The sequence below is a fragment of the Oncorhynchus mykiss genome, chromosome 6, assembly GCF_057628025.1.
Source record: "Oncorhynchus mykiss isolate SJ-2025 chromosome 6, ASM5762802v1, whole genome shotgun sequence".
Classification (NCBI taxonomy): Eukaryota; Metazoa; Chordata; class Actinopteri; order Salmoniformes; family Salmonidae; genus Oncorhynchus; species Oncorhynchus mykiss.
Window position 1 is genome coordinate 16,356,975 of NC_143027.1, and position 20,350 is coordinate 16,377,324.

Here is a 20,350-nt window from a genome sequence, read left to right on the forward strand (position 1 = left end):
GGTGAAAAACTGAGTTTAAACGTATTTAGCCAAGGTGTATGTAAACTTCCGACTTCAACTGTATCTTAATATCCATCATACAGAGCTTAGCGTAGCTGTAGTCTCCTCTTTGATGTATGGTGTTGATACACTCTGCACAGTGTTGCCGTGCCTACACACACCTTATCTCCGTGTTTCCCCTGTGACCACCATTGTTGATAGGCTACCCACACACATGATGTCTATATCTCAGGTAAGGCTGTAACTTCAGAGAGAAGAGAGGGAGAGGTGGAGATAAGGAGACCCACATGAAAAAATACTATAGTTACTAAAGAATGTTACAGGTCTTACTGTAGCATTCTGTAGTAAACTGTAGTATACTGTAGAAAACTATATTACACACTGTTATATACCTTGTTAATGTGTAGTACTTACTATAGAATGTTGTAGTATACTGTAGAATACTAGTAAATACTACAGTTTAATATAGACAACAAAAACACTACAGTAAATACTACAGTAATGTCATCAAAAACACTACAGTCAGCAAAAACACTACAGTAATTACTATAGTATATACTACAGTGTTTTCATACTACAGTATTTATACCAAAGTAAACTGTAAAAACTACAGTATAATAACTGTATTCACAACAGTATTGACGACAGTAGGGTGGATATGGTGGGTGGAAATGGTTTCATGGCTGGTCTGACTGTTTGAATTAATGTGTCTGAAATGGGCATCGTCTGCTAACGCTCTGACATGGTGTTGCTCTGCCCCCCCCGGTGTACCCACTGCAAACCCTCCTCCCCCTTCTCCCTGTGCCATGGCACCCATGATACTCAGCCCCTCAGGCTATGTACTGTCTCACTGGTGGAGGGTGGCTAGACTGACATCTGAAAACATGACAGAACAAAGTGTGCCTTGCTCTCGTCAAACAAAGAAACAAAAGAAAGACACCTACTATAAACTTATTTCAGCTGTCACAGGTACTGGAACAACTTGATTTACACCTAGCATTAAATAAGTAAGGAGGTGGATGAAATGTCTGTTTTTTACCGGCCAGAGTAGGAATGATCCAATGATCCAGAGGCTCACGGGGAGGGCTTGTAAATTCACATGTAGAACGTTTGGTCAGAATTGATGTTGAAATTCCACAGAGAGTAGTTTCTATTGTAAGAACCCGTAGGTTCTGACTGTAGTTGTAGAATAAGCACTATCCTGCTGAGCCTCTGTTTCTGACAAGCTGTCGTCAGGCAGAGCTGCTCAGCTCGCAGCCCAGCTCAGCCTAAACCTGGCCCAGACTGTCCAGGCCTTTGGACCACACATCCACACATCAGCCCTTTATTCTTCCTTCCACTGGGGTAATGGAAACTACGGCGCGGTGTGGAGGGGGAGGATGTGGCCGTGGGCCCTGGGCCCCATCGTGGTTGGCATCCCCCTAACACCACTACACCGAGAGGTCTGGGCAGGCAGGCCACACTGAAAGAATTACAGTGGAAACACTGCAGCGCTGCATGCTGCATGCCTTCAAATGGAAGGAAATCCTGGACATGTAGAGCCCATTAGAAAAATACTTGAGGTTGTAGAGAAATGGGGATCACCTCGGCCCTGGGTAATGCCATGCTGTTTATTAAAAAATGAAGCGGGTTCCATATGGAAACCATTGCAGACTTCATGCACAAACCAATCAAAAGGGCTGCTCTCCCTGCTAATAAGGGTGACCATGACGTTTTTATAATGTTATCCTACTGTGCGGCTTGGTAATGACTGAATGACGGGGATATTTTATCCGTGAACGCGCAGGGGGGTCCTGCTGGTATTGTTAGAGCAGAAAATACATTTGGGGTGAGATTTTTGGCCTTTGAATTATCAGCCCAACAAGTGGAAGGTACTTTTTATTAGTTGGTTAGCAAACTTGTTTTCAAACCTCCACTGCAAGCTTGTTTAATGAAGACAGGAATATCAGACAGGCTGTCTATTTTGGAAGCATCTAAAAACCTTAGACAAGGTTCAAATGAGGCCAACAATTAGTTTATTTTTATTTTTATAAATGCAGTATGTAAGGGGCATTTCTAAAAGCTGGACCGGTTTTATTTGAGCATCAGCACTGACTGACGTTACCTGTCCGTTGTATAGTATGTGTATTGATCTGTGTGCTGTGGTCACTGTTTCCACAATCTTTGGCTCAATGGCCTTTTGCCAGCTGTAGGCCCTTCACCACACTCATACAAAGCTCTGTAGCCCTGATAATCACACCTTATTCCCCAAAGCACTACTCTGTGAGCTATGCAAACAAACCCTCAAACACACTTGGCTGGGCTGTTACAGGAGATAGGCTCTAATCCCTGTAGTGTAAGCCTTGTTAACCTGAAACACTGCTATAAATTACCTTTATTTATCTGACCCGATCCTCCACCGTGAAGCAAATTTTGAGGGGGAGGGGATGGGGGACAGGTTGTCTTGATGTTATCTGTCTGGGTATGGATCTGGGTGTAGGTGCTATCGGCCTTGGTCCATGTGAAGACTGGCTCCCTGTGTTTCCTTTGCCTCCGTGTGTAGTCAGGGTATTCATTAGAAACGGTTTGTCCTCTATCTGAGACGGGCGCCAAGCCCAGTGCTGCTGTCACTGTGTGTCTAAACTATAGTACGTCATCTCACCACGGCTACTATCACAGCACAGTGGAAGATAAAAACAGGAAATCCATCCAAGACCTCAGGTGCAATCTATAGAATGGATCATTTCTGCAGATATGAAGTATAAAAACAAGGTCTTACAAAGATGTGAAATAGTTGGATTTGTCTTACGGCTTGGCACATTCCTTCCCTGTATCATCATGACATATGAAAAACATTTGTCACCAAAGGCCCAGCCTAAGACTGTGTGAGAACACATCTCACATTATCATGGCTGGTGTCCGAGGGCCCCACTATGGCATCAGGCACTGGGATCTGATGTTTGTCCCTCTTAGAGACATCACCATGGGCATCCTCCCATCAGAGCCACTTGTGAAATGTGTCTGTTTGAGAGGGAGCGACTGGAGCATCTGGCACAGTGATATTGCTGCTAAAGGCCTCTTCTATGTGTCACAAGGGGTCAGGGGTCATTACATCAGCCTCCCTGAGGGTTAGTGATAGGACCTCAGAAGATGACTTCAGAGACTGTCTTTGCGAGACAAAATGTCAGATGTACATTGTATTGTTTGCCTCATATTATATTCTACCTGGCTATGATAAAAATGTGAAGCTATAATATGGACAGTGTTTGATCGTGTAGGACCTTACTGATGTCCTGTTTCTTTTTCAATAACATCCATGAAGACCAGATAAAAATCACATTTTTGCTAAACAAATCAAATTTTATGTCAATACTAAGAGGAAATGTAAAGGATTGGGGTATGAATAAAAGTCCATAAAGACTATGCACTCATTCTACAGTGCCTTTGAATTTACTTTTAAAACATGAGTTTGGCTCATGCGCTGAGCTATGCATGCCTAGTTTGTTAATTTAGCCTAGCAGATGCACTCATATTCCCATGCCCTGATCAGAGTCAACACAAATCTATTTTGTAACAACAACATCATGGAATAAAATAGGGAACATATCATTTTCAAATTTATTCTAAGGAAAAAAAGGTTACAAGTGCATAAACAATAGGCCTACCCGATGATATGTGACTGTTGTGTTAAACAACAAATGGCTTTTTCTCTAATTCATTGATGATCAGATACTCCAGTTGTAACTGGTTCTGTTGAGCTCATTTTTTTACAGTTGATAGACAACTTTATCACTGTTCCAAACTTAGATTATCTTCTTTTTTAACAAAAGCCTGTACAGAAATCAAAACGTCTCTGGTGCTGCAGCATGCGCTCATTCGTTGTCATGCTGTGGGATTAAAAAAGATGCTGCTTGTCTCCAGTCATGTGAAATGACGTAGAATTGCATGAAATGTGTTTATAAAAAGACCATTTTTGTGTACAACCGCAAAAAAAGATATATTCCTGCAGTGCTTTTATTAAATTGGAAATATTTTCACCCCTTCTCTTGTCTGCAGTGTTCTGCAAATCCAACACCTTCTGGCTACTTTGTCACTAAATGCTTACAAAACAAAGATCTGTTTCTAAAACGCCATATCTGGTCTGTCCTAGGAGTGAGGGTAAATGTAGGCATGTTCATTGCTATCCACTTTATGTTTTAATGATTGTTTTGGGTATAGGGGAGGATCACTTGTTTTTTTCAAGTGTTCAAGGAAAGTCGAATAAAAATATATTTCACTCCAGGTGTGCCTCATTATAAATAACGTACAGTCCCTTACTGAGTGGAAATGTAAAGGATTGGGGTACAAATAAAAATCCAATAAAACTAAACCATAGAGAATAATTTCTACTGGAACCACATAAGAGTTAATAAAGAGCTAAATCTCTTTTGGTTTTCAAAAAAAAGATCTAGAATTCATATTTTGTGGGAACAGTTTTCCAAGGAAGCATTTTGAAGATGAGGTAAGACATTTGGTAGTGCTTGTTGCTAGATTCAAAGCAGAAATGTTTCAGTTTCTCATCTTGCAAATCTAAAATTGGCAATGCAGTTGACTACATTAATTATCAACTAGCAACGTCCCCCTGTGGGTTTCTCCACTTTGAAGATTCCTCCACATCAGACAGCAGATTTAACCATTCAGCAGATGAACAATCCAATGATCTGATCACAATGCCACACACTGTCTGATGGCAAAGAGAGATAATAGCATAAAAACAAAACCGCTTCATGGGAAAAATCCAGAGGAAGAAGTGTGGCCAACCAGTCAGACTCTTCTCCAGTGATTGGAACAGATTTTTCCCCCCTTTGCTCTGAGACAGAGCGCTGTTCTAATCCTCTGCTCCCATTGTTAGGCCGTGTGTGGGACTTGTATGGGGAAATGACTTTTTGATGGTGGTGGTGGGGACAGTGAGCTTTGCCAGAGAAGGTTTCAGAAGTTAACGGGCCGGTTTCTACTATGTTGACAGTAAAATCTTAGCTGGAACACCAGGCTGCTGACTATAAGGGTTATCTATTTCAGTGGTTTTAAAGATTATGTCTTAAAGGAAAAAGGAGAAAGCACAATATCAAGAGCTAGTGAGATTGTTAAAAGGAAAAAGTTTAATCAAGACTTACACAAGATGATCATCTAAAGCTGATTTATAATGGCAGACAAAAATGGTTTGGAATCATCTGTAAGCTGTAATCATCTCAGTATCAAGGCCTATTCTCAGTGTCCATTTCAACAAGAGTTCAAGTGCTACAAGAAACTACTTGTTTTGAATTGTACAGTCAAATAGAACCTGTTGGTCAATATAATAATGTTATCATAACCTAATGTAACTTGATATGACGTCCGTTTACTCAACACTCTCCTTACCGTACAGAGGCAGGGAAAAGGAAGGCGAGAGCAGCATGGTCAGTCTGGGCTTAGCCAGACGTCTCTTTTTATTTCATAGAGCGCGTGAACACTGAGGCTGAACTTAACAATGCTGAGAAGGATTCAGACAGGACAGGCAGGCAGGCAGGCCTCAGGCACACTGGTTGGACAGTCAACAGCCATGGGACCTGAAGTGTGTGTGTGTGTACAGTGGGTAATGTGGGGCATAGGGTGACCCTGTCTTTCCCAGACATGTTATGGGGGCAATAAGGGGAGGGGGTATCGGTCTTCAGCCAATCTCACACCTATCTTAATCACAAAATGTAATTGTGAAGAAGAAGCAACAAGGGTGTGTGTGTGTGTGTGTGTGAGATCTTCTGCACCAGAAAGAGAGTGAGTCCCACCAGCTAGCTACAGCCAGGTAAGATTACTGCTATGTCGTTGGCCTTTGCGCTGATAATCCTGCAATGACTGGCATTTCCCCACCACCTCACCTCAGCCTTCTCACACTTGTCAGCTGTGGCCACCAGCAGGCTGATAGGGCCTGTCAATTAGCAGATAATGGTAGGAGGGATTGGATGTCAGAGAGCCGGGGATCCCGGCAGAGACACATCAGACATTCGTCTCTTTACCCTGGGCTATGATGTTTTGTTAGTGAAGAAGCTCTGAGGGGGAAAACAGCCATGAGGACTGAGGAAACTTGACAAAGACTGGCACATTAGTTAGGGGCTCCCTATAGCTCCTCTTAATTCAAAGAGACATCGCAGCCCAACTCTCTATGAGGACATCAACGAGACCAGAGAGATGGCGGCCGATGAGGCATGAGACTATATGCCCAGCATAAACTCCAGAATTAGGACCGGCCAGGTTGACATTTTGAAAAACGTCCTGTCAACACAACCTGTCAATCTTTCTTATGCATCGTTTCAGGAAGCTGCTGCAAACGTCATTCGAATTGTCCGAAATTGCGGCAACGTCAGTGCTGTCATTCACTGACCAAAATTATGAAATGAACTCTAACTCTTAACTTCTAGGACACAACATCCTCAGGGGTTACATTTCGGTATTTCCTCTGTATGGTTGTGGTTAGGGTTAAAACAGAAGAACTACACAACCTAGTGTACTAGAAATGTGAACAAATGTCTTTAGTTGTCCTCTAAAACAAAATTCTTGACTTTGAGATGTACTCCGGCTAAACATTCTCAGTCATATTAAGTGAGCTGACCAAAGTCACAGTTAGGTTTCTTTGACAACATTGCTCTGCAAAGATGCTTTGCCTCTTCCCCAATCACCATTTCATAACAGCCTTATCAACTTAAAAATAACACTAATTACCTTTTTCTTTGGGCAACGGAGTCAAATACTCCCATGGATATGATTAGTCATGTCAACACACATCACTTCAACCTGAGTGAGACTGAGCCATGTTTAACATTACCTCTAAATTCAACCCAGACTACCAGAACTGGCAGAACTGCTTATTGGACTGCCAACACCAGTAACTTATGATCAGCAAAAACATTTTTAAGGAGTTTTGCAGAAATATTAATGTCACATTCAATCAGTAATAATTAGGGGTAGAGTTATTAGCGCTTTGAGCTTTCGGAAAAGCAGGATATGCCTTATTAGAAATGTGCCACGTCTTTGGCTGTCTTGGCTGTGATATCCCCCAATTCACTATGCTCCTCCTGTACGGAGTTTTGTCAATACCACTTTGCAAAACAGCAATGTCTCCCTCTAGAGGTATGCATGTAACATAACAGTCTACATATTGCCCTCAGCATCACACATACGCGTAGCATATTACAGATAGTTGGCATATAGCTTTTCAATAGTAAAACATTTCTTATCATACTTATTTAAACAGTGTACCCTAGACACTGTGCTGACAGAGGCTGTACCCTACACATGATTTGGTCCTCTGTTTAAATAAGTATCATCAGAAATGTTTTACTGTTGAAAAGTTTCCAGGCCTTTAATAAGTAACAGTGAAGTACAAGCTGATGATAAACTTCCTATTTGCACAAGCAGAGAAGGCCATCAGAATCGTGTATACACACCTTGCCACCTTTATAGCTAACACTATTAATATTTGTATTACATTATAAAAACGAACACGTTGTACAAGACATGGCAAAAACATGATTTAAAACTATACATCATTGGGGAATCGACATCATGGGTTCATTGGGTTGAATTGGTGCATGGGTGCATTGCAAAATGTGACATCAGCTATAACTGGCCTAGAGCATGGTCTGGCCTGGTGCATGGTCTGGCCTGGAGCAGCATGTGTAAATGGAGCATGGTCTGGCCTGGAGCATGGTCTGGCCTGGAGCATGGTCTGGCCTGGAGCATGGTCTGGCCTGGAGCATGGTCTGGCCTGGAGCAGCATGTGTAAATGGAGCCAGGGTAAGACAACATGCTCTCTAAACAGAACACGTGAAATAAAGACAGTGTACTACGTTTGTTCTTAGTAAGACCGGTGAACGTAGCTCATGAGACATTTATAACCCCTATTCTTCAATATTCAATGTCTATATATAATTATTTTTAAATACCAAAAATGAATGTAGATTGCCCCTTTAAACGACATGTTGCCATGTTTTAAATTAGGAAAAACAAAAAACAAGATTATTGTTCATCCTAAAATACACTAGTCCTGAGTGGCTCAGTAAGCAATGATGACGCTAAAATACGAACTAATAGATCTGCTTTAAAAAAGGTGGTTGAACGAGATGCAGGCTATGTTTGCTGCAATTGTTCATTGATTGGTGGTTATTTCATTTTTAAATGAACTGTTTGTTATAACTGTATTTTCTTTCTGCTTGAATGTCTGTCATTTCTGTTATTCAGGGCTCTTGGTCTCAGCGTGATTCCCTGATCAAATAAATGCAATTAAAATACATATGAGGTTCCAAAAATATTCCTGGCTGCTCAACCTGAATATTGTACTTCTGACTGAAACAATTCTTTAAAATTCTCTGCCATCTTTTGATCTCCTCAATCATTATTCTCGTCTGTCTTCTGTTATGCATGGGCTGGGAAATGTAAATTACAGTGCCCTTATCACAGTCTAATTATTCCTGGTATTACAGTGTAACATGTATTGCACTTACCCAGTATTACACTTGAATAACGTACGATAGGATGGGTTAGGTTGAGGAGTTATGGATAGGGTTACTGCTGTAAGTAACATTGTAACACATTGTAGCAATGAGTAATTACAACACTGCTCTCTTCTCATGTCCTAATGTACTTGGACAGTTGCATTACTTTTGTGTGATGCACCAGTTGGCGTCAGAGACCTTATGTGTGCATTATATCTATCAGATACTACAGAGAGTCACTTATAGACAGTCCTCAACACCAGGGGTTCCCAACTCCATTCCTCCAGTACCCCCACCAGTAAACCTTCTTGTTGCCCCAAACAAGCACACCTGATTCTACTTGTCAACTAATTATCAGGCCATCAATGAGTTGAATCAGGTGAGTTTGTCTGGGCCTACAACAGAAATGTTTGCTGTTGGGGGTACTCGTGGACTGGTGTTGGGAAACACTGACCTACACACTGACGCATCATTCTATACATTGGAAGATGTTTACCACTGCTACTCTTTGGAAATACCAACACAAAGCAAACAGCAGCAGCATAAAAACCCCATAGCAATACAGAAATGAGCACTACATGTTGATATGTGAATTATCATTAGTGAAGACCTTATTGATCCTCCCCACTACAGTTGCATGCTAGTCATACAGTGGAGGCTGGTGAGATGAGCTATAGGAGGATGGGCTCATTGTAATATAATTAAATAAATGGAACGGAGTCAAACATGAGGTTTCCATAATGGTTGATCTGTTTGATACCGTTCCATTTATTCCATTCCAGCCATTACAAAGAGCCCGTCCTCCTATAGCTCCTCCTATCAGCCTCCTCTGTCCTCACAGTGAGCTACTGACTGGAGCCATTCTCTGCTTGACAAAGTGAAGTGCTGGGAGTAGAAAAAATACCCTTGGTTTTGAGCTGAAGTTACCTGAACCATTATCCCTGTCAAGGGGTTCCAGTTTAAATGAATGACCCTCGTCTGCTGTATATAGTCACATGAGAACATTCTCATTAAGGAGGAGAAGACCAACTACGAGAGCCTGAGGTGGGGGTTACATGTATAACAGGAGATCATCCTAGACAACGAGTTTGGCCGGACCATGTTGTTATTATCACAGAATATGAGAATGACTACAAGAGGTAGACCTGTCTAAGGCAGGAGGATGATGAGGTCGTTGGTTTGTGGCACGGAGTCTTGATCAGTTATGACAATGTTCAGTGTTGAATCTGAAGCGAGAGGACATTATCATTCATTGTGAAAAAGGTCTCATGCTTTGGGTTGTTGCAGACTCTGGCCCTTCAAGACATTTCACTTTGACACAAAACTATGATAAATACATCTACTGTACATTAAACAAAGCCATAGGTTTGCTGTCCACTAGTTCTTGTGTTCAAACTTAGTCTGTCAATCAGGCAAATTACCAGTTCTCTCCGTTTTGATGCAAGTATTGGACAGACAGTCTTCAACTGCAGTGCTGTTTCGTCATTTGGCGTGGAGCTTCCAACATTTCCGTGAGGAATGTGTCAACGGGTGTATCCCCTATCAGTTTGAAGAAGAACCGGTGCTCCAGAAACCTGAGGCCAATGGAACGTAGGGCTGGTAATCGAAGTAACAGTTTGGCAAATCTGTATAAGACAAGAACATGTAAAGAGTGACTATGATGATAACAAAACTATTATACATCTGGATGAAATGACATTATGTCAATAAGAAGTAAGTTCATAAAATATTTGGTGATGACCAAACAATGACCAATACCTTCCTGGTTGGCCGGGGTATTTGTGTTTACAGTATGCCTCCAGTGAAGCATACACCCCTTCTCTGAGAGCCTCAACCTCCCCTGGGTTTGACAAGCCTTTTGAGTCTGCACATATGGAAACAAAACAGAACGTGTTGCTGGTGACAAGGACACCAACTCTGTGTTCCATCCCTTTTAGACCCACACACAACACACATTAAAACTTGTGTGTAATAGAAATGTCTGCCCAGGAGAGGGCAGTAGTAAACTACTTAACATTGTACTGGTCCAACCCAAGAGGGACAGAATAGACCCTCAAACGCTCGGCGTTTCACATCTTGTGGGGAGATGCCTTGTGTGTTAGTACATTACATTTGAATGTATTCTTGCGTTCTCTGGCATTGTGTTGCCCCTTTGTACATTGAAATGTTCAGTCTTTTTTCCAAACTGATGTTAGCTTTAAGGTTTGGTTGAAAATAAGCACACTGAGCGTGTAGCGTTTGAGGTCAATGACATGGACTTTGAAGGCAAATATTATCAGACTTATGAACAGTCTCATGTACAGAGAAACCAGCAAGAAAATTTTAACTGAAGATGTTTGTTTGACAATGGCCTATAAATGATTTCATCACAGCAACTAAACTGAGTTAATATAGGCTTTTGTTTATATTAATCCAAACCATTGGAGGTGTTAAGTCATTGAGATCAAGTCTTACGTACTGAACTGAATACAGTATCTTAGAAAACGGTTGCCTTTCACACACATACTAATGATGGCCTGCCTATACAGTTCATTCGGAAAGTATTCAGACCCTTTGACTTTATCCACATTGTTAAGTTACAGCCTTATTCTAAAATGGATTACCTCACCAATCTACACAATACCCTATAATGACAAAGCAAAAATTTTTGTTTTTTTAGAAATTATTGTAAATTTATAATAAATAATACATTTAAATATCACATTTACATAAATATTCAGACCCTTTACTTTTTTGAAGCACCTTTGGCAGCGATTACAGCCTCGAGTATTCTTGGGTATGACTCTACAAGCTTGGCACACCTGTACTTGGGGAGTTTCTCCCATTCTTCTCTGCAGATCCTCTTAAGCTCTGTCAGGATGGATGGGGAGCGTCACTGCACAGCTATTTTCAGGTCTCTCAAGAGATGATCGATCGATTTCAAGTCCGGTCTCTGGCTGGGCCACTCAAGGACATTCAAAGACTTGTCCCGAAGCCACTCCTGAGTTGTCTTGGCTATGTGCTTAAGGTAGTTGTCCTGTTGGAAGGTGAACCTTCGCCCTGAGGTCCTGAGCACTCTGGAGCAGATTTTCATCAAGTATCTCTGTACTTTGCTCCGTTCATCTTTCTCACGATCCTAACTAGTCTCCCAGTCCCTGCAGCTGGAAAAACATCCCCACAGCATGATGCTGACACCACCATGCTTCCCCGTAGGGATGGTGCCAGGTTTCCTACAGACGTGACGCTTGGCATTCAGGCCAAAGAGTTCAATCTTGGTTTCATCAGACCAGAGAATCTTGTTTCTCATGGTCTGAGAGTCCTTTAGGTACCTTTTGGCAAACTCACAAGCAGGCTGTCATGTGCCTTTTACTGAGGAGTGGCTTCTATCTGGCCACTCTACCATAAAGGCCTGATTGGTGGAATGCTGCAAAGATGGTTGTCCTTCTGGAAGGTTCTCCCATCTCCACAGAGGAACTCTGGAGCTCTGTCAAAGTGACCATAGAGTTCTTGGTCACCTCCCTGACCAAGGCCCTTCTCCCCCGATTGCTCAACTTGGCCGGGCGGCCAGCTCTAAGAAGAGTGTTGGTAGTTCCAAACTTTTTACATTTAAGAATGATGGAGGTCACTGTGTTCTTGGGGACCTCCAATGCTGCAGAAATGTTTTGGTACCCTTTCCCAGATGTGTGCCTCGACACAATCCTGTCTCGGAGCTCTACGGACAATTCCTTCAACCTAATCACTTTGTTTGTTAGCTCTGACATGCACTGGCACTGTGGGACCTTATATTGACAGGTGTGTGCCTTTCCAAATCATATCCAATTAATTGAATTTACCAAAGGTGGACTCCAATCAAGTTGTAGAAACATCTCAAGGATGATCAATAGAAACAGGAAGCACCTGAGTTCATTTTCGAGTCTCATATCAAAGTGTCTGAATACTTATGTAAATATGGTATTTCTGTTTTTTATTTTTAATACATTTGCAAAAATGTCTAAAAAACAGCTTTCAGTTTGGCATTATGGGGTATTTTGTGTAGATTGAAGAGGAAAAACATTTGTTAAATCCATTTTAGAACAAGGCTGTAAAGTAACAAAATGTGGAAAAAGTCAAGGGATCTGAATACTTTCCGAATGCAGTGTATTGTTGATAGTTTAGGAGGAAAGCAAAACATTAAAGTGGTTCAGGCTTTACATCACACACTACATTTGGAAAGTAGGCCATCGACATCTATTCCTCTTAACAACCTGATTAAAATGTGTTAGACAGAGACCAGGCATTTACTTCATATAAACGCGCACGCACACACGCACACACGCACCCACTCACCCACTCACCCACCCAGGGCTACTGGACTTGTATTAGAGAGAGCCTGGTTTATACTAGGAGGTTGGTGTGGTGAATTAACATTAAATATAACCCTGCTCTATTCACCTCATTTTATATATTTTATATAGTGCTTTATATATTTTATATAGTGCTCTGTAACACAAGTCATACTGTCTTCAAATTCCTCCTCTTCACATTTACAAATGAATATGCATTGAACAGGTATATACTATATCAGTATTACTACTGTATGTAAACAACACAAAGCAACCTTGACTAAGAATAGGCCTGAAATAACAGTCTTTGTCCCATTCATGTACAGTACAGCTTGATGAGTTGCTATCCAGGATGGAGTGTGTGATGTATATTAGACCTACCTGGGTTGAAGAGAACGATGGCTCGAAGGCACCCTAACTCAGACTTGTCCATCTGCATGTCTCGCATTTTCGACACAAGCTCAGTCAGCACTCTGTGCAGGTGAAACAAGCTACTTTAACATACTGACAACATTCCTCTGATAGCCTTGGATGTATCGCTGTTTAGAATATGGCCCCAACAAGTCTTCAGAGACAAAATATTCATAGATTAATTCATCACTCTGCAAGCATCACAAATGCACAAAATATAGCATGTCAGATGAAATCTGAGGGAAATATTCATGATCCTACATCAAACCTTCTCAAAAGGTTTGGATTCGAAAGCATTCAAGCATAATTAGGCCAGATTTTGCGATAATAAGGCAATGAGCAATGAGCATGTAATAAACTTGAAAAACCCATGGAATATTTATCAGGAATTTTGAGGAAAGTTGAGTTTGTTAACAGTAACACTTTAAATATTACTTTAACTGTAATTATATGATAGTACTCAATCCACTATAAGGTAGATTATACAAGTATCCAATGGTACCAATGAATGGACTAACTGTGATGATGAGGATCTGTGAGCCAGGTTGTTAGTGTTTACCTGTCAAAGATGGACCCCACCCCTGCACTGTGGGCGCTGTTGCGATGCAGTTGGAGTCCGTTTGCCAGCAGAATGCTGTCGTTCACAGTGATGGAGCGATGGGAGAAAGAAGCTATGAGGAGCTCATTCCACCCTGAGGGGTAGAGAGGGAAACATCTAACTGGGTCATATTCATTAAGGCATGCAATGGGAAACGTTACAAAACATTTTCCTATGGAAAATGTAAATTAGCATTTCTTATTGGATAAGTTCAAACATCCCCTCCTTGTTCAGGTCCGTTTGGAGCCTAATGAATATGGCCTTGGTAAATGGTGGGACATCAAGTAAAAGGCGAGTAAATCCCAGTTGTCAGAGCTGCTCAGTTTTGATTTCCCCTTACAGGATTGACCACAGCAGATGAGATCAGACGATACCTGCTCTTAGGAGGATGACCTGGTCGTCCAGGACCAGCTCTGAGAAGTGGGGGATCATCTTGGCCCACTCCACCAAGTTAAAGAGCTGCTTGTCTGTTGCCTGGCATATATTGGTCACCGGGTCGTTGGGCTGGGGAGACAGAGTGGAAGTCAGGGGGTCAAGAGTTCAGAGACCTGAGCTAGAGGGATACAATGAGCTTGAGTTAAATATGGCCTCTACCAAGGAGACTTTTCTGTGGTGGTTTCTAAAGCAAATTTGAAGAACATTCAGCTTGTGTCTCAGCTATACCTCCCCCTAGGCAGTTAGCATAAGATGGGGGAATGAGGTTGTTTTGCCAGTATGTGATATACAGTGTATGCTACTATATAGTCATAGAGTATAGTAAGTGATCAGTAATAAGTTATATAGTGTGCAGTGAACTCACTGAGTTGGTGGGCATGCCCAGGCTCCCCTTGATGCATGTCTTGGTCTTTAGCTCCACAGCGAGCTCCGCCTCCTCTATCCTCTCCACAGGCATGTCTTCGTTAGCACAACCTAACGAGTCCGCCTCACTCTCGCGCCTCTCCTTGGCTCTCTGGCGCTCGTCCTGCACAGCTGGGGTGAAAGCATTGAATGTAGCTTCTGTTATAGCCAGCCTCATACAACACTGTCCAGGGCCAGCTCAGAGAAGTGGGGAATGCTCTTAGCCTACTCCACCAAGGTGGAGATCTCCTTTTATAGCATGACATTTGATATGAATGGCCTCATGAAGAGTTTATGAAGGGTTCAGTAAGCTTTAAAAGTTATATTTTGTTTACAGTGGGACCAAAGTGTTAATCAGTGGTGTCTCAGTATATGAAACTATTGGCTAAGATCCAATTAAACATCAAACATGATAAACAGTACAATAAGCAGGGAAAGCGTCCGTATTCCACAACGAGAGCTCATTTCTTCACGAGCCATGCCCTGAGGGTAGATACAGGAACTCTGCTGACAGACACTGAACCCTAGACACCGAGGTAACAGACACTGTCTCCTAGACACTGTGGTGACAGATGGTATATCCTAGACACTGTGGTGACAGAAGGTGTACCCTAGACACTGTGGTGACAGAAGGTGTACCCTAGACACTGTGGTGACAGAAGGTGTACCCTAGACACTGTGGTGACAGAAGGTGTACCCTAGACACTGTGGTGACAGAAGGTGTACCCTAGACACTGTGGTGACAGAAGGTGTACCCTAGACACTGTGGTGACAGACGGTGTACCCTAGACACTGTGGTGACAGACGGTGTACCCTAGACACTGTGGTGACAGACGGTGTACCCTAGACACTGTGGTGACAGACGGTGTATCCTAGACACTGTGGTGACAGAAGGTGTACCCTAGACACTGTGGTGACAGAAGGTGTACCCTAGACACTGTTCTGATAGATGGTGTACCCTATAAAGTATGCTGTGTGTGTGTATGTGTGTGTGTGTGTGTGTGTGTGTGTGTGTGTGTGTGTGTGTGTGTGTGTGTGGTGGGTTCCTATTCGGGAGCACAGCAAAGGAGTATCCTATGGAGCAAGCTAAATCTACTCAGGGTTTTCTAAAGCTAATTAGCTTCCGTTAGCTTCACAGTCCAGCTCAGTTTTCATCCGTACTGTGACGGTGGATATTGCTCATCCGCCTGCTGCAAGTTCTAGCAGGCTTGTAACGTGCATGTCGCACGTGGCTAGTCAAATGCCGAACTCTTCATTGAGACAAAGCTGAAACATCAATCCATGGGCAAGTCACTTTTTAAACATTTTTAACACACAGAAAAGCATTTGATTAATAAGATTTTTAAAAAGCATTTGATTAATAAAATATTTATATCAGTCTTCTTCATCAAATGAAGGGGATGATGTCGCAATCTTTGAGAGAGAGAGGGAATCTGATTTCATTGATCCTCAACCTGTGGTTCAGACACTTCATTCAGGATAAATGGAATTAGCCCTGAGTTAGCCTTCCCTGGATCAAGTTAGTTCTTAAGGATTCATTGCCATAGACATCTACCTGACAAAAATGTACAGTACATGACTGGCTATCCCGAGGTGAACTCAGAGTTGATCAATGCTACCTCGCAATCTCCTCAAACCTGCTTCGTAGGATATCCTTTTGGTTGGTACATTGTGGAGGAAGTCAGTCGCGTGTGTTTGCGAGGGGACAGGTACAGTGGAGGAAGCAAAGCAGCACTCTGATGTTGGTTTCACATGAGTGTCTGTCTGTGCTCACTCTTTCAGGTCATTTCCTGGAGCATACCTTCTCTCTTCATGCCCATGGCCAGACACTTCTGGTAGCGGCAGTACTGACATCGGTTGCGTTGGCGCTTGTCAATCAGACAGTCCTTGTTGTCTCTACAGGTATACGTCAGCTCTTTCCTCACTGTTCTCTTGAAGAAGCCCTTGCAACCTTCACAGCTATATACTCCATAGTGTTTACCTGCCAGAACAATACATACAACGGTTTAGTTCTTCCCTTCATGCTTGTACAGTAGAATGACAATAATCCGCATTTTGAGATGAGGGACCCCCCCAGCCTGTAGGGCCCTGTATTGGGGATCAGGGAGACGTTGTGGGGCTGCTGTGGGGATGTTTGGGGTGCTGACCTGAGGCGCGGTCTCCACAGATGGCACAGATGTGTTTGTTAAAGGAGAGACAGGTGCATGTGGGCTGAGCAGGAACCTTTAGCACTCTGTTTTGGCCCAGTGGGGGTTTGATGTCCTCTGTGCTGATAATGATGCTGCTACTGGGGATCACTGGGAAGCTGAGCTGGAAACAAGCAACAAAGAGAACAGACAGACAAGAGGATTAGACTGTCAAAGTGGAGACAAAGACGCTCATCTCTCTCATTCTTCGCACACACACACACACACACACACACACACAGTCTTGAGATCTTGTACCACAGTGATCGACAGACACCCTTTAGACAAAACTGTGTTGTGGTGATTCACATTGCATCCCCACGTTGCCAACATCCTAATTTTAGACAGGAGAATAATATGGAGAATATGAGTCTAACCCTAACAGGTAGAAAGAACAACCACATACATAAACCCAACTCCAATCTTTGTAATGAGGGTTTATTCAGGCCTCCTCTTAGACCTTAGATGCCAAATATGGACATATGTTTTCGGATGTCTTGGATTTTGGGGGAGAGGTTGGACATATTGAAGTGCTTTGTTTGTGCGTGGAAGGACCTTGTGAAGATGCTGGAGGATGCAGGTACAAAAGTATCTATAACCACAGTAAAACGAGTCCTATATCAATTTAACCTGAAAGGCCGCGAAACTGAAACCGTGTCTGTTGTTTATTTCATATGGACCACATGGACGAGGTTGTCTTCTGGGGCCAAGTCAGAGATCTGTACATGTCGGTCACTCTCCATCTGGCTGCCATGGAGAAGCTAGTTAACCAACTCCTCTGGTGTAGTGTTGGAGGTAGACTGAGACAGCCTCTGAAATGGCACTCTATTCCCTATTCAGTGCACTCACTACCTTTTATCAGGGTCCATAATGTAGTACATTTCAGACGCGCCCAAAGGCTGAGACTGGGACTGCAGGGTCTTTCTAAATTCACTGTCCTGTACACACTAGACTGTATGCCTCATCACAAGACAGATCAACAGCCCTGCTCGTGGTTTATATGACACAACTACTCATCCTTCCTCTGAAAGTTTCTAACTTCACCTTCACACATTGGGAGAGGAGGGTTCACCATGGGCCACTATATAGTGTTCTAACTTAGATCTGGACATACACCATATGGTCAAGCTGTTGCTGCTTTCAACTGTCGCTAGTTTCCTCTCTGACAGACGTCTGCTAAGCCCATTTAGGTGGCTAATAAAGAGCATTCAACCCATGTGGCAGACTCAAATCATAGGTGATACCATGGGGTCAGGGGTCAAAGCCTCTGACGGGGATAATGAGTCTGTATGAGATACAGACCAGACATCCCACAGAGCTCGCTTTACTAGCTGACAAGGAAGCCAACAAGACCAAGTCTGCAGGTTTAATATACACACCCTCTCAATTCAGAAGCCAAATTGGACACACTGTATATACAGTATGTCCCAAAAAAATAAGTCCATTGTTTCCATGCATACCAGCTCCAATTTGAATTAACCACAGGGTCTGTTATATTAGTGGCAGTGAGTAGACAATACCGTTGGAAAGCCCCGTGGTTGAGGATCTAAATGAGTCCTTTATATGTCGCATAAATGTATACAATTAGGCCTATATGACAGTAAATAAAACACTCAGAGTAGACCGGGTTTGGTTGTCACACTTTTTACTCTTGTATGTATTTCTCAGCACCATTATATCTTACAATACTATTTTCATTATTAGGAGAAAGACCAAGGTTTTGGTTTGAAATGAGGACCCTTTTTTATCCTCATATCGTACATCCTACATTATAAGCCATTAAACACACTCTGTCCACCAGTCGCATCACAGGGTTGGTTGTCACAATGTTTGCTAGTAGCTTCCTTTTATAACAGGAAATGAAACAATACAGCATATAGTCTTAGAAATGGCCTATCTTAGATTGTGTAACCTTTATTTAACTAGGTAAGTCTAGGTAAGTCAGTTAAGAACAAATACTTATTTACAATGACAGCCTACCAGGAAACAGTGGGTTAACTGCCTTGTTCAGGTGTAGAACAACAGATGTTTACCTTGTCAGCTCAGGGATTCGACCTAGCAACCTTTCGGTTACTGGCCCAACACTCTAACCACTAGGCTACCATATTCCTAAAAAAAATCAACATTTAACGCCGTGACAATAACAAATGACATGTTGAGTAAATTGGTGTGTATATGCGTGTTTGCACATGCATGTGTGCGTGTGTGGGTGTGACAGAAAAAAATATGTGTGTGAGAGGGAGGCAACAAAGGGAGCTCTTTACAGCACAAAGCACAAAAGAGCTGGGGATTTACTGTACAGTGGCAATGTCCCCAAACAATATGGTTACAATGGGTTGGAGTGTGACAAGGGCGTTTTCATGTAAAATACTCCATGAGCACTAATATATGTGCACATTCAAATTGGTGTTAGATGGAAGCTAAGAGGCTATATATATACAGTTGAAGTCAGAACTTTACATACACTTAGGTTGGAGTCATTAAAACTCCACAAATTTTGCTCATGAAACAAATCACTTTTCCAACAATTGTTTACGGACAGATCATTTCACTTATAATTCACAGTATAACAATTCCAGTGGGTCAGAAGTTTACATACACTACGTTGACTGTGCCTTTAAACAGCTTGGAAAATTCCAAAAAATGATGTCATGGCTTTAGAAGTGTTTGAGTCAATTGGAGTCAATTGGAATTTGAGTCAATTGGAGGTGTACCGGTGGATGTATTTCAAGGCCTACCTTCAAACTCAGTGCCTCTTTGCTTGACATCATGGAAAAATCAAAAGAAATCAGCCAAGACCTTAGAAACAATTGTAGACCTCCACAAGTCTGGTTCATCCTTGGGAGCAGGTACCATGTTTATCTGTACAAACAATAGTATGCAAGTATAAACACCATGGGACCAAACAGACGTCATACCGCTCAAGAAGGAGATGTGTTCTGTCTCCTGGAGATGAATGTACTTTGATGCGAAAAGTGCAAATCAATCCCAGAACAACAGCAAAGGATCTTGTGAAGATGCTGGAGGAAACAGGTACAAAAGTATCTATATCCACAGTAAAACGAGTCCTATATCGACATAAACTGAAAGGCTGCTCAGCAAGGAAGAAGCCACTGCTCCAAAAACAGCATAAAAAAAGCCATACTATGGTTTGCAACTGCACATGGGGACAAAGATCGTACTTTTTGGAGAAAAGAAAGAAAATGTCCTCTGGTCTGATGAAACAAAAATATAACTATTTGGCCATAATGATCATCGTTATGTTTGGAGGTTAAATGGGGAGGCTTGCAAGCCGAAGAATACCATCCCAACCGTGAAGCCCGGGGAGGGCAGCATCATGCTGTGCAGGGGCTTTCCTGCAGGAGGGACTGGTGCACTTCACAAAATAGATGGCTTCATGAGGGAGGAAAACTATGTGGATATATTGTAGCAACATCTCTTGGTCGCAAATGGGTCTTCCAAATGGACAATGACCCCAAGCATACTTCCAAAGTTATGGCAAAATGGCTCAAGGATAACAAAGCCAATGTATTG

General features: G+C 42.3%; 1 protein-coding gene across 2 annotated transcripts in view; it reads right to left on the minus strand.

Annotated features, from left to right (window-relative positions):
• Positions 1-3,583: 3,583 nt before the first annotated feature.
• The window catches only part of LOC110525318 (retinoic acid receptor RXR-alpha-B), a 37,053-nt gene continuing 20,286 nt past the window's right edge, over positions 3,584-20,350 (minus strand). The window contains exons 4-12 of one of the 2 annotated variants that reach the window (XM_021605337.3): positions 16,778-16,940; positions 16,432-16,611; positions 14,593-14,762; positions 14,168-14,297; positions 13,755-13,887; positions 13,166-13,257; positions 10,242-10,347; positions 9,905-10,108; positions 6,498-9,709 (exon numbers count right to left, since the gene is read on the minus strand). In XM_021605337.3, coding sequence (XP_021461012.3) covers positions 9,946-10,108; positions 10,242-10,347; positions 13,166-13,257; positions 13,755-13,887; positions 14,168-14,297; positions 14,593-14,762; positions 16,432-16,611; positions 16,778-16,940 — 1,137 coding nt within the window. In that variant the 3' untranslated portion in view covers positions 6,498-9,709; positions 9,905-9,945. Of the gene's footprint in view, positions 10,109-10,241; positions 10,348-13,165; positions 13,258-13,754; positions 13,888-14,167; positions 14,298-14,592; positions 14,763-16,431; positions 16,612-16,777; positions 16,941-20,350 lie in introns of both variants that reach the window. The other variant, XM_021605336.3, reaches the window with a different exon arrangement.